The 15,374-nt window shown below is 34.5% G+C and overlaps 1 protein-coding gene across 2 annotated transcripts; it reads left to right on the forward strand.

Annotated features, from left to right (window-relative positions):
• The first annotated feature begins 287 nt into the window (after nt 1-287).
• LOC133039953 (cleavage and polyadenylation specificity factor subunit 1) lies at nt 288-14,701 on the forward strand. Of its 2 annotated transcripts, XM_061119109.1 has the most exons (27): nt 288-483; nt 1,166-1,574; nt 1,661-1,807; nt 2,245-2,398; nt 2,764-2,899; nt 3,344-3,489; nt 4,136-4,231; nt 4,327-4,379; nt 4,585-4,716; nt 4,950-5,001; nt 5,146-5,265; nt 7,128-7,262; nt 7,797-7,925; nt 8,145-8,222; nt 8,544-8,681; nt 9,003-9,097; nt 10,310-10,506; nt 10,762-11,534; nt 11,655-11,735; nt 11,825-11,890; nt 11,990-12,067; nt 12,415-12,645; nt 12,765-12,896; nt 12,998-13,174; nt 13,685-13,870; nt 13,958-14,349; nt 14,426-14,701. In XM_061119109.1, the coding sequence occupies exons 2-27, from the start codon at nt 1,243-1,245 to the stop codon at nt 14,538-14,540; spliced, it is 4,371 nt and encodes a 1,456-aa protein (XP_060975092.1). In that variant the 5' UTR covers nt 288-483; nt 1,166-1,242; the 3' UTR covers nt 14,541-14,701. The 2 variants fall into 2 exon arrangements, with proteins under 2 accessions (XP_060975092.1, XP_060975093.1); XM_061119110.1 differs by lacking the exons at nt 288-483; nt 1,166-1,574 and having other exon boundaries at nt 1,676-1,817.
• Nucleotides 14,702-15,374: the final 673 nt, after the last annotated feature.

Genomic DNA, 15,374 nt, shown 5'->3' on the forward strand with positions numbered 1-15,374 from the left:
AAAGTAGGGGTTTTTACACTACATAGAGGAATTTTCAATTTTTTTACTTTGAGGCGAATTTTTTTTTTAAAAATTATATGTTTGTTTTATACTGTATATTGTGTTAAGATTTCATTGTTGTTCTACGGTTGTTATTTAATTGTTTCACTATTGTTTTAATTGTTCTGTTTTATTATTTTACGATTGTTTTATAAAAATAACGGTATTTTTGTAAAAAATTATGACAATAAAATTGTAAATTTGCCATTTTTGTAAAAACCCCTAAAAAGCAAGCATTTGAGCAAAACCAAAGAGGCTCAAAGGCCCATTGGCCCACAGGCCCACTGGCCCAATCTCTCAGCCTCACTCTCCTTCATCCTGTTCTCCAGCCGCACTCTCTCAGTCGCACCATCGGAGAACCTCCGCCCTCGAAAATCCCAAGACGCATGTCATTATCCCGTCGCCGTTAGGAGCTCGTCGGAGCCGAGATTTCATGGCATCTATGTGAGCTCTATGATTTCGACATCCATTTCTTATTTTTTTCAATGCTTAACGTTGACAGGCGCTATGAATGGAGGAGCTCCCAATCTTGTTTCATGCTCTTGAAATAGTCCTTGACACGTTGTTTCATCCATTTCATGCTATGAATGGGAATTGTAATTTGGACTGTTCTTATTGTTTGTGAGAATTATATTGCTAATTGTTATGCTTTTCTTTTAACTGGTTTTCAAATGAGAAATGTCTAGTTTAAGGTTTCTAAATTTTAGGGTTTTCCTTTTTAAGTTTTTAATTGAATTCTTTTATTCATTAAATAAAATTTAATTTTCAAACAATTTTATATGTATATTTTTTATTTTAATATTTATTTACGTGAATCAATTAAATTGTGTCAATTGTATACCATCTCAGATGGAAATAGCTAAATGCTAACAGAATATAAGTTTTGGAGGTTTTGTTGCTAAAGTTTGGAATTTTGAGAGTTTTGGCGCAATTTACTGGTAATATATGGATAGTCAACGTGACACTTAACTGCAAAAGATGAATGGAAATGGCTAAATGCTAAAAGAACATGAGTTTTGGGGATTTTGATTTAAATTTTGAGGGTTAATTGATAGTGAAGTTAAAATTTTGGGAGTTTTATCGCAATTTACTCATAATATTTGCTTGTTGTCATCACAATTTTCAGCAACATTGGGTTCTGTTTGCTGGTTTAAACCCTCAATCCCTCCAAAACCCTAGCTTTCACTTTCCTCCATTCCAAACATGAGTTTCGCAGCGTACAAGATGATGCATTGGCCCACGGGGATCGAGAATTGTGCCTCAGGCTTCGTCACTCACTCTCGCGCGGACTTTGTCCCTCGCGTCACTCCCATTCAGTCCGATGACCTCGACTCTGACGTCCCCCCGGCCTCTCACCGCGAAATTGGTCCGGTACCAAACCTTGTTGTCACCGCTGGCAATGTTCTCGAAGTTTACATTGTGAGAGTTCAAGAAGAAGAGGATAGCAGAATTTCCAAGGCTCAGGCAGAGTCCAAACGTGGTGGATTCATGGATGGCATATCAGGGGTTTCTCTAGAGCTTGCTTGTCATTATAGGTTCTTCCCCAATTTACAATCCAAGTCATTGATTTGTTACTAGGTGCGTTTGAAGCCTTATCAGCTTCGTTGACATTGTTTTGTAGGTTGCATGGTAATGTGGAAACAATGGCAGTAATACCTTCTGGAAGTGGTGATGGCTCTAGAAGAAGAGATTCTATAATTTTGAGCTTTCGAGATGCCAAAATCTCCGTTTTAGAATTTGATGATTCTACCAATGGACTTCGTACAAGGTGGGGAAAGGTGATCCCTGTTAACATGGGGCAAAGTGTTTTTCTTTATTACTGCATTTTTTTTGGTTTGAATAATGTTCCTGAGATTGATATAATTTAGAAAATTGGCACATGGGAAAATTAGTAATCGAAGCCTTTTCTGTCCCCATAGAAAGTATCTAGCATTAAAAGATCGAATTCAAGCATTGGGTGAAAAGAAAAGCCTCTGAGAATTTGGTGACTTTAGAATTTAAAATCTTACTGGCTCGATACTTTATGTTGTCTAGAGGAACCATCAAATTGTTTGTAGTTGTGTATTTTGCCTCCCCACCCACCTCTCTCTACTCTTTTGTCAAGTTAACAGGCCTGCAATTTTTCTTTTATTAGCTTACATTTCGTGGTTTTTTGATTTTATTTTTTTTAGTCTATGATGCTTAATTATAGTATTGAATTTTCAGCTCTATGCACTGTTTTGAGGGTCCAGAGTGGCTTCATCTGAAAAGAGGCAGAGAATCATTTGCGAGAGGTCCATTGGTAAAGATTGATCCTCAAGGAAGATGTGCAAGTGTTCTTGTGTATGATATACAAATGATAATGCTCAAACCCACTCAGGTTTGTTTTAATTATCTTTTCAACTTCTATCACAATCTTATACTATGTGCGATGAAAATAGTTCATTGTTAAGGCGCTAAGCATACACGATGTAAAAATACTCCCAAAGATTTTGAAGCAAAGAAAGAAATGTGCTGGGCATGAAACTTTTCTTTGCTTTAAGGGCTAATTCTGAGAAAATTTCGATAACTTTGAAAGTTTGTTTTCTTTAAAAATAATTGGGGGTGGGTGTGTTTTAGCTTCCTCTGCAAGCAAGTTCTACTTTTGACAATAAACTTTTGGCCTATTGGTTTCATATATGTATTTCTTTTAAAAAGTAATTTAAGTATGCCTCTTTCCTGCAATGTTGGAACTATGGTTGTCAGGCTGGTTCTGGTTTGGTTGGGGAAGAAGATGCTTTGGGTTCTGGAGGTGCTGTTTCTGCTCGCATCGAATCATCTTACATAATTAATCTGCGTGATCTTGACATGAAGCATATAAAAGACTTCATTTTCGTACACGGTGAGTAGCCAAAAAGTAGAATTGGTTTATTGCTTTGTCATTGTTTGGCTTTTGGTTGGTGATTGACCATCTGGAATTGATTTCAAAAAGTTCATATGCTTGTTCCTCGAAATGTAATATCTTTTACATTTTGTTGTCTAGGCTTGAAATCTATATTTTTGTCCAAAATTTATACTGTGCACACAATGATGATTTTTCTTTTGTAAAGTGAGGAGAAAGTCAAGTTTTATTTTATAATAAAATGCTATGCATAGGTAACTTGTACGATTAGAAAATTAGAATAAGCTCTTAATATACAACTAAAGTGAATGTGCTTGTTGATAAGGTTTTTTGTGGTTAGATTAATTAGCCTTTTACTTTAAGGTTTCATTAATGTTAGATTTATTGTTATTTTGCTTTAGGTGGCTTTTTATGTTATATTATTCATGGACAAATTTCACTCAGGTTATATTGAGCCTGTGATGGTCATCCTTCATGAACGAGAGCTTACTTGGGCTGGGCGTGTCTCTTGGAAACACCACACTTGTATGATTTCGGCGCTTAGTATCAGCACATCTTTGAAGCAACATCCTCTTATTTGGTCAGCTGTTGTAAGTATTATGAATAAAATATCAGAATTCTTAAGCTAATCATTGAAAGTGGTCGTTATATGCTATATTGGTATTCATAACTAAATACAATTATATTATAAATTATAAAATAATAAAAATGGCATAAAAGTAAAGTATTTATTGTGATGCAAATTTTGCATCTATATTGTATGCCAAACTTTTGGAACACCATTGGAGGTGATTTTTTGCCAAGTTAGCTGTATTTTATCAATGCATGCCATCTCCAATGGAGACTCTTATGAAAGACACAACCAGCTTTATAAGTGTACAATTGGGGTAAGGCTTATGAGTTCAAGTTGTTGATAACTTCAATAGTATTATTTGCTAAATTTTGGCAATCGAAAATATGACATTCATAGTCAAAGATTTGTATCATTCTGGATGGAAAACCTAAATTTAAATGGTGATTAATTTTATGACTTTGTACTTGCAACTTGCAAGTTACTTAAATGCTATGAAGTTCGAACATTATTTTTTTTAACTAAGATTTTAATTTATAGTTTTAACGTTTTGCGCTAATATTATTAGGAAAACATTGAAGGAAATATCATTTTCTGCTGGTTTATTCTTGTGTAAATAATATTTACAATTCATTGTTTTGTTTTTGGAACTTTTTCCTCTTTAGAATCTGCCCAATGATGCCTACAAGCTACTTGCTGTTCCTTCGCCAATTGGCGGTGTTCTAGTAATTTGTACAAATACTATTCATTATCATAGTCAGGTATGTATTTTTTGTTTGTTTGTGTACATTTAAGGTTCGAGTAAAATTGACTTCCGATTTGAAATGGTCTGATGGATGAAGCCAACCTTGTGCAGTCAACCTCATGCGCATTGGGTTTAAACAGCTATGCAGTTTCGGCCGATAACAGGTCAAACTCTACATAATGCCCTTCATTATCGTTTTCTCTTTATTTAATTTTTTATAAATAAAATTAATTATGAAGTGAAATATGCTAATTTTGAGTTATTTCCTTATACGATGTATAAATTGGGATGCTTTGTATTATTCTTTTTTATTCTCGTTAGTTTTTGTTTTCATACATTCTATTTTTGTTTTCTTATGTTTTATTTCAGTCAAGAGATCCCTAAATCTCCTTTTAGTGTGGAGCTTGATGCTGCCAATGCAACTTGGCTGTCAAATGATGTGGCCTTATTATCAACTAAAACTGGCGAGCTTTTGTTGCTGACCCTAGTGTATGATGGAAGGTAATTGTAGGCATCGTACTTTAGTTGATTTTTCTATGTCGGCTGATGAATCCAAACTTGTGTTTTATCCTTCCATCTCACCTACATGGTTGATTAACTTATTTATCCCTTGTTTCCAGGAGAGATTCATTTAAATAATTGAGGATTTCTTATTTTTTTCCTTTTCTAATGAAAATTGATTTTTGTTGTTCACCAACTCTGTTTTACAACTATCATATTATTATAATCTGCAGGGTTGTGCAGAAGCTTGATCTTTCAAAGTCAAAAGCTTCAGTACTGACATCGGTTAGTCATAAATGTTAGAATGTTATGCTATTTGTTATTGTTAGATATGCATATTGCCAGTCCTTTGGACTTCATTTCTGTAATAACAACTGCAGTTGCATCTCACAATCTGCTAACACTTTTTCTATATTTTTTTTTTGGTAGGGGATTACAACAATAGGAAATTCATTATTGTTTCTAGGAAGTAGGTTGGGAGATAGTTTGCTTGTGCAGTTTACTTGTGGATTGGGGACAGCAATATTGTCTTCTGGTTTGAAAGATGAGGTATGGTAGAACCTAATAAAGTTTTCTCCTCTTAACTCTAGATAACATTCACGATTCATCTATTCCTTTTTTTAGTATTTATGATTTCGCCACATAGGGTCTCGTGGGGTCATATGCTTCCATCCCACTGGATTTTATGAACTTATGTAAGTGACATATTTATTGATTATTGCATCAATATATCTGGTTATTTGATGTAAAATAATTTAAGGGTGTTTATTTTCTGATTTACTGAGTTATTTGAGTTTTTTTATACTGTGATTGTGTTCTTATTGTTGTTTCTAGTATGACATTCATTCACACTTTCCTTGAATTATCTATGTTTTGTGCTACTTTTCATTGTAACCACGGTTTTCCTCTACCACATGTGAGGCTTTTCAACAAATTAGAATCGGGGTCAGTCTAAGACAAGTGACCCTTTTCTCCTTTTCGAAAAAAGAAATAAATATATCTTTGTGGCCTAGAAATAACTTTCTAAACATATGAAATAGCTAATGAAATCCAATGAGAAAATAAAATAAGAATTTTTAGGATGTACTTCTAATTTTCCTTGGATTGTACCTTTTAGGGGTCAGGTCTCACTGGTGTAGACCTTAGCCTATACAAAATGAGATTCTCCTCCCCCTTCGAACACTCCCTTTTGCTTTTGGAATGGATTGAATCGGTTCACAACATTATGTTTCACCTTATATCTACGGACGGAGGGACTTAGGCCATTGTGTACGCTTAAGCCCTCACTCAGTTATATGAGAAAACTTTTATATTAGTTAGCTCTATTTAAGTCTTTGTTTGACTATAAATGTGTATAAAGTCCTCACTCAATTCGGTCATCATACCCAATTCCAAAGGCCAAACATAATAAATTATACCACTAATATTTAAAACCGCATCCACATTTAAATGAAAGTAAGAAGTCCTTTGATTCATTTTTTATTCAAGTTCTCTTGGAAAAAGAAATCCAACCCCTCACTGAGCGGAAATTTGTATTTCATCTTATATCATCATTAATTAACTAATGGTCAACTTAGTTTTTGATCCTGTAAATTAGTTGTTTCTTGATAAAAAGACTTAACAAATGGGAGAGATTATTTGTGATATGCATATATTTATTTTTTAGTTGTGAAAAATGAATACACAATAGCTGGGGTGGACTATAATGTTTTGCTTTGGTGTGTCATTGTGAGTATAAGGACTAAGGTTTTGTAATAGACATCCTGTCCGTTTTTAAGATATTCTGAATACTTTATGATATCAAAAATAAAGTTTTAAATAGTCTTTTGCATGCATGCGTGTAAGTTAAAATACTTTATGATACATAAATTATTCAGAATTTTTTAAAATAAGCAGGATGCTTAGTATAACTATAATGTACACCATAAATTACTTTGTAATTTCTTTACTAAAGACAAGAAATGCCTTTATGGTAGGAGCGAAAAAAAATTGATAGCCTCACTGAAAATATTTTCTGTCTCTGCCACTGGTTTGTGTTTATCTATCATTGACTTAAAGTTCTAAAACATATATGGTGACATTTAAACTAAATCTGTTTTGCGTTCTTTCTTTTAACCATAACTTTTGGAGTTTCTTAAAATTATCCAAAACTTTGCTTGAAACTCTTGTTTCTCTGATGATACTTTCTGTCGAAACTAACATGGTCTTCTTGGCTTAGTAGTATCTGCTTCTTAATCACAAATACTATTTATGTATCTCTGTAAATTCAATTTGCTGTTAAAATATTTTTAGATAACAGTATAACACTGTTTCGCATTTTTCCCAGTAATTAGTTTTGAGCTCTACTTTTCCAGTACCTTCTGAAATTTTAGTTAAAACTTAAAAGTTACTGCTTGTTTGTAAATGTACAGGATGGAGATATTGAAGGAGATCCTCCTACGGCAAAGCGATTGCGTAGATCACCCTCTGATGTATTGCAAGATATGGCGAATAGTGAGGAGCTATCTTTGTATGGTTCAGCTCCAAATAACTCAGAATCAGCTCAGGTTATTTACAATTCTGGGATGACTTCACTGGGTTACTGTTCTTCCCAACTTAATACCTGTTGTGATTTTCTTTGAAATTAGAAAGAGGAGGGAAGAAGATTAATGTGGTACAATTACAATCATTGTACACCCCTTCTTCATTATCGGTACAAGTGGTGGTGTTTTGCTTAATAAATTACATCTTAAAACTGGATCCACATAAAAGCAACTTTCTTCGAACTTAAGGGATGCTCCAAATTATGTATTTCCCAACAAGTAAAATCAATTGGTTTTGCAATTTAGTAATATCTACTATGTACATTATAAGATGAGCCTCTTTTTCTCGAAGTCGTTCATGTGTGCATCATTGTAGTAATAACTACATCCTTAGTCTATTGTTACTTGTTATGAAAGACTTTTGGCCATCGATTTTCTTCTCATTCTTAGGGCTTTTAAATTGGTGATTTACTCAAATTTGTTAGTATTACTGTGAGGTTAATTGCTGCATTTGTGGCCTAAAGTTCTGAAATACATCCTATTCCATTGTGATTGCAGAAGTCATTTTCATTTACAGTGAGGGATTCATTGATAAATGTTGGTCCCTTGAAGGACTTCTCCTACGGTCTACGTATTAATGCAGATCCAAATGCAACTGGAATTGCCAAACAGAGTAATTATGAATTGGTTAGTTTTTATTTACTATGCCACGAGTTATATTATTCCTCCTCCACTGTATAATGAACGTAGCTTATTATCCAAAGAACAATGATGTATGTTAGGCTTTCTACCTTCTGATTTCCTTGGACCAGTTATCCAAAATGTAGAATTTACTAGTATATCCACCGAAACATGAATATCTATCCTAACGAGTTTTTTGCCATATTGCCTTGGGTGATTCTTCAGGTTTGTTGTTCTGGTCATGGAAAAAACGGCGCCCTCTCTGTTCTTCGACAGTCTATTCGCCCAGAAATGATTACTGAGGTCTGATATCTTTCCTTTACTGTGAGTTGTCATTGGAGACAAACAACTTTCAATTTTATATTTGTTAAGTACTCTTTGCTTTTAAAATTGGTCCAAACCTCGTTTTCAACTATGGGATGTACATAGCTGTTAATAAATTGTATTATTTGGTTATCATATATTTTATTTTATATGTATATATATTAGAACTCAAGATTATTATTATTATTATTTTGGTGCTAACGCAATATTTTGCACGAATTCGAATGATAAAAGAACACTGCCTCTCTGAAAATAATTAGTGGCTGTATGTTAATTCTTGTTCCTTTTTCAACTTGGCAGGTTGAGCTGCCAGGCTGCAAAGGAATTTGGACTGTTTACCACAAGAGCACACGTAGCCATACTGTTGACTCAAAAATTACCTCTGCTGATGATGAGTACCATGCATATTTGATCATAAGTCTGGAGGCTCGAACAATGGTAATGCCTAACCCATACTTGAGTTATCCTTTACTCAGTTTATTTGTTGAGAAGGGTTATTTTGCTGTTCAAACGAATGAGCATTAATATTGTAAAATTTGAGGGTTTTTAAGAATATAAATTATTGTGCTTAGGTTTGGGACATAATTAGTCATTACGTAACAAATTCATGATTTTTCATGCATCGTTGTATTTTTACACTAATGATTTGAGAAATAAGACAATTTTTACTGTGTGTTAAGATTTCTATTTGAGGATGATTTAGTATGTTATCAAGATTAAAGTTTGTTGGAAATTGATTATTCTTTTGTTGATGGGTAGGTTCTTGAAACAGCTGATCTTTTGGCGGAAGTCACTGAGAGCGTTGACTATTATGTGCAAGGAAGAACAATTGCTGCTGGGAATTTGTTTGGAAGGTGAGCTCTATCTTGTGAATCTTATGATAAGAGGCTTTAAATATGTATATTGATACTATTCAAGGTGATGATTTGATTCTAGAATTGCGTTTTTTGGGTACTTGTGACCATGTTCTCTATGTTAGGATTGTATTGTTAGCTGGCTAGTAGGATTGTAAAGTATATTCATGGCTGTTAGAGTTTGTTACTTTGGGTTGGGGTCTTACTAGAAAATAAATAGGAGAGAGGGTATGGCAGGATGGAGGTTGAAATTTTGAGTTTTGAGAGCATTCTTTCTTGCTCACTAGACTCTCGAATTCCTAGGTTATCCATGTTACTTTCCATATTTCGTTTACAATTTTAATCCTCTCTATGATTTACATTTTTGAGTGTTGTATGAGGTATTGTACTATTGTGGGTAGAGTTGATCCAAAGTCTCATCAATTGATTCCAGAGTCATCGATCTTGGTTACTTTTCACCAGGTGATGTGATAGAACTTTCTATTTACACTTCGAACACCAATAGACTAGATTCCTCAAAGAATTCTTTATTGGTAGAAGTGGCCAAAGTTACAACTAGCTTTTGAGAGGCTAGACTCCTCTCCAATTACAACCTTTTGAGAGGGCTGCTCCATCCTTAGACTCAAACTCTTCTAATCCCAAGCTATCTTACAAATGAATCCCTCTAAACAAACACAGCCACTAACATAAAAGAAGGGAAAAATCATTAAATAGAACAGAATATAAAACAGCCCTGCCCTAAGCTATTTCTGTGGCCTCCTATTGTAAACAAACTGTAGTAGGGGATTATCATGATCCCAAAGAAGTTTAAAGTATTACCTTCTTTGAATGACGAAGGTGATGATCTGCATTGGTGGCTTCATCTCATTGATGATTACTTTGATTACCACCATATTGATAACGAGCAAAAAGTAGCTATTGCTTTAAAGTATTAGAGGTGGATCTATTCAGCAACAGTTTCAAGTGGTGGAGGGAACGTGAGCAATTCATAGATTGGCTGCAAGTTTTGTTAGTCTGTGTTAATTGTTGGTGCTTGAGTATTGATGATTCGTATTGATTTGATCTTAGTGCAACAATTCCATTAATGGTATTGAATGAGTTTACAAGCTGTGAATATATACAGAAGGAAAGAAATTCTCGATACTCAAATGTCTGTGCTCAATTGCTTAATATTCACGTGTGCATGTTTTTTGCCTGTTTGAATGTGTGTAGGCGTCGAGTTGTGCAGGTTTACGAACGCGGTGCTCGGATTTTAGATGGTTCTTTCATGACCCAGGATTTCAGTTTTGGAGCTGCAAATGCTGAATCTGCCTCTGGTTCCGAGAGTTCCATGGTGATGTCTGTTTCCATTGCCGATCCATATGTAGTATTGAGAATGACTGACGGAAGTATCCGGCTCCTTGTTGGAGGTATGCTTGTCAAGATTTTCTTAAGTGCATTACAAGTTTATGAAACTTGCATTTGATTTCAAATTTACTTCCAGTTATCTTGATATGCGACTTTATTCTCGAATTTTTTTTCTTTATTCTTATTATTATAATTATTCCCGTTACATGTCCTTTTATGCTCTCATCTACTAATGTTTCTGTGCTCTTTTGTTTTCCGTCACCGTCTCATTACTTTTCTGACGTTTTTCTAATTTGCCTGTTGATTTGGGTTTGCAGATCCCACTTCCTGCACTGTTTCTGTTAATACTCCAGCTGCCTTTGAGAGTTCGAACAAGTCAATATCTACATGCACACTCTATCACGATAAAGGGCCCGAACCATGGCTACGTAAGACAAGTACGGATGCTTGGCTCTCAACAGGAGTTGATGAGGCAGTTGATGGCACTGATGGTGCTTTGCATGACCAGGGAGATACATATTGTGTTGTTTGTTATGAAAGTGGTTCCCTTGAAATATATGATGTGCCTAGTTTTAATTGTGTTTTTTCTGTGGATAACTTCATATCGGGAAAGTCTCACCTAGTTGATACGTTTGTGCAAGAACAACCGAAGGATCCCCAAAATGAAATGAATAAAAGTTCTGAGCAGTTAAGTGGTCAAGGAAATAAAGAAGATGTTCAGAACATGAAAGTTGTTGAATTGGCCATGCAGAGGTGGTCTGGACAGCATAGCCGCCCTTTTCTCCTTGGGATATTGACTGATGGAACAATACTTTGTTACCATGCTTTCCTGTATGAAGGTCCAGAGAGTGCCTCTAAAACAGAGGAAAATGCTTCTGGCTTGGGAAATATTAGTGCATCTAGACTCAGAAATCTGAGATTTGTTCGAGTTCCATTGGATACATATGCTAGAGAGGAAACATCTGATGGAATGCCATGCCAAAGAATTAGTGTTTTTAAGAATATTGCTGGTTATCAGGGATTGTTTCTTACCGGGTCAAGACCAGCATGGTTTATGGTATTCAGAGAACGTGTCCGTATTCATCCTCAGGTCAGCATTTTGGAATTAACATCATTCATGAGGCCAATCTAAAGATTAGATTGCATTTTTTGGTTCAGAATTGTGGCTAGTGTTGTTTTTATGTTTCATTTGATCTTTTTTTTTTTTCAGCTATGCGATGGTTCGATTGTAGCCTTCACTGTTCTTCACAATGTGAATTGCAACCATGGATTCATATATGTCACATCACAGGTCTACATAGATTACACTTCCGTATTTTGAGGATTATAGAATGATTGTTGGAGACTGGCTAATATGTTGTGACTTTGTTTAATTTATAGGGTATTTTAAAGATTTGCCAAATGCCACCTATAACAAGCTATGACAACTATTGGCCAGTGCAAAAGGTGAGTACTTTTCATCTTCCTATTCTACTTTGTTCGAATACGAAGTTAATTTTGTTATTGGAGTTTTGATGGTCATCTGCTTCCTGTCTTGCTAATTAGATTCCATTGAAAGGCACTCCACATCAGGTCACTTACTATGCAGAGAAGAATTTGTATCCAATCATAGTTTCGGTTCCTGTAAGTATATTCTACCCTCAAACTTTTTCAATGCTTTTACTAGTACATCCTTTATGCTTATTCACTTGTGTAAGGTAGCATTCTTTCTCACATGTAGTGGAAGCTCATGTACAGAATTTGATAAAGGCAATATTTGCAGTTGATTTGGCTATTATAACGAACATCCTTTGCAGTTTTAATTGTCTTCAAGTGTTTCCATTGATTTTTTTAATATAAAAATTACATACAGAGAATTTAAAAGTTTGTTATTAATCTTTTAGTCGATTCATTGTGCTGTGCTGTGCCTTTAGTCTATTCTCCTGGATCATCTCAGAAGAAGTAACGATGCCCCTACTAATTTTCTGTAGGTTCAAAAGCCATTGAATCAAGTTGTGTCATCTTTGGTTGATCAAGAGGTCTCCCATCAGTTTGAGAATCATAATTTGAGTTCTGATGATTTACATCGGACCTATACTGTTGATGAATTTGAGGTTCGGGTTCTAGAGCCAGAAAAATCTGGTGGTCCTTGGCAGACTAAGGCCACCATTCCGATGCAAAGTTCTGAGAATGCCTTAACAGTTCGAGTTGTTACATTGTTTGTAAGTTTATTTCATCAATTATTGCTTACTCATTGTTAGTTTTCTTACTTGTGTGATTTCCCACCAAAAAATAAAAACAGATGACCATGTAATGATGGTATTTGAAAACTAAATTGCAGAACACAACAACCAAGGAAAATGAAACACTTCTTGCAATTGGGACTGCTTATGTGCAAGGAGAGGACGTTGCCGGTAGAGGACGAGTTCTTTTGTTTTCATTAGGAAAAGATGGTGATGATTCTCAGAATTCGGTAATTGATCAGACTGTACATTCTCTCTACCAAATTTACTTTGATGTAATCTTGTACTCTTTCTTGCAACATTCTCTACCAACGTTCACTTTCAATTTCAGGTTTCGGAGATTTACTCTAAGGAGTTGAAGGGCGCAATATCTGCTTTAGCTTCTCTTCAAGGCCATTTGTTAATTGCTTCTGGTCCGAAAATTATTTTACACAAGTGGACTGGTACTGAGTTAAATGGAATTGCATTTTATGATGCGCCTCCCTTATATGTTGTCAGCTTGAATATTGTAAGTGCTACCTTCTACTTCCTATTGTATTATTGGGATTCCGAAGGCATTACATTCGACGTTTTTTGAAATTCATTTCATAGAAAGAACAGCAGGGCTTTCAAAGACTGAGAGTGAAGCCAGAGCCTATCTTATAGTAGATTAAAATCTTTAAAGTAGTGGGTCCTCTATAATACACCCCTTGAGATGCATTGATATACCCTCTATTTGTTTCGGTATCTAGAATAATCACGCTTACAACACATTGTTTAAACTATGTTTTTGACATGTTAAATTTTTTTAAATTTTTCGAAATTTTGCAAAATGTTTTAATTAACTATAACGTACATGACCATAAGAAAAAATTTGACTAAAACATTATTTCAAATACCAAAACAGATAGGGGTGCATCAGTGTATTCCTTTTAAGGGGTGCATTGTAGAATTTTTTTAAAGTATTTATTGAAAAAAAGAAAGATTTGATTACTATTTCTGAATTTTTCTTGTAACCTATTACAACATTGCATTGCAGGTGAAGAATTTTATTCTTCTTGGTGATGTTCACAAAAGCATATATTTTCTTAACTGGAAAGAGCAGGGAGCTCAACTGAGTTTATTGGCCAAGGATTTTGGCTCTCTTGATTGCTATGCGACAGAGTTTTTGATTGACGGAAGTACTCTAAGCCTCGTAGTTTCGGATGACCAAAAGAACATCCAAGTTAGTGTTATTGTGTAGTGCATTGTTTATATAATGCCATTCAATTTAATTGTTTGAAGTTCACTTTTAATGGGTTAAATTTGGCAGATATTTTATTATGCACCAAAGATGTCTGAGAGCTGGAAAGGACAGAAGCTTCTTTCTAGAGCTGAATTTCATGTTGGTGCCCATGTAACAAAATTCTTGCGGTTACAAATGCTTTCTACTTCTTCATCTGATCGAACAGGGACAACAACTCCAGGATCGGATAAAACTAACCGATTTGCCTTACTCTTTGGTACCCTTGATGGTAGCATCGGATGTATTGCACCTCTTGACGAACTCACATTTCGTAGACTAGAATCACTACAGAAAAAGCTTGTTGATGCTGTTCCACATGTTGCTGGTCTGAATCCTAGATCTTTTCGCCAGTTTCACTCAAACGGAAAGGCTCATCGGCCTGGACCCGACAGCATAGTTGATTGTGAACTTCTGTGCCAGTAAGTTTTTATGCCCTTGTTCCTAACATTCATTCTGAATTCAAATATAAGTTTATTGGGATTTCCGCTTTTGCAGTTACGAGATGCTCCCTTTGGAAGAGCAGCTAGAGCTTGCTCATCAGATCGGAACAACTCGCTTACAAATTCTTTCAAACTTAAATAATCTCTCCTTAGGAACAAGTTTCTTGTAGCCTGTAATATATTGAGGTAAGGCTCTTCTACTTAGATCAAAATCAATTTGGGACCTAACAAATATGTTGGATTGGATGTATGAACAACTTAAACAAAAGAAAATAGATGATTTAATTAGTTTCTCTTTATTGTTAAACAAAAGATCATTATTCCATGGCTATCATATTTTTTTTTTGAACAACTTTAATTAAACCATAAAAATCATTTGGTTGTGAATAGAAGAAACCCTACTATAATCATTATTAACTTAATAAAAAAGACTCAAAGCTCTGAGGGGTCACTAGATTGTATTGTTGTATATTATATTTTTATATGATGCAGGTTAAATTTTGATTTATATCAAAATTTTGATAGTTGTAGAGAATCAAAATCATTTAATTAATAGTGTTATCAAGATGATATCCTAATATATAAATAAGACCCATATTTATTATTAAACTGAATTAGTATAATTATTGAAATTATAAGCCTTGTCAATTTCTGTAGCTTTCCTTTAGTTCAAACAGCCTTACAGATATAATATATTGTACATACAACAAAGGGTCAAAGACCTAATACAACCACAAGAAAACCATTATACTATATGACTATTTGAAGAACAGATGATCACCACCTTATTGATCTAATTTCAAACACTTATTGATCCAAGAATAGAATCTCAATATTTCCAAAGGACAATATACTAAGTAAGGTCCAATAAAGAACTTTTTTCAAAGTTACGAAAGCTTCCTGACATTTTTTGGTGAACTCAAAAGATCGATTTTCCTCTAGTAAAGAACAAAAAGATTTAGAGATTTTTGCGAAATTTTTAAAAAACCTCTTATAAAAAACCT

Source organism: Cannabis sativa, chromosome 7 (assembly GCF_029168945.1).
Source record: "Cannabis sativa cultivar Pink pepper isolate KNU-18-1 chromosome 7, ASM2916894v1, whole genome shotgun sequence".
NCBI lineage: Eukaryota > Viridiplantae > Streptophyta > Magnoliopsida > Rosales > Cannabaceae > Cannabis > Cannabis sativa.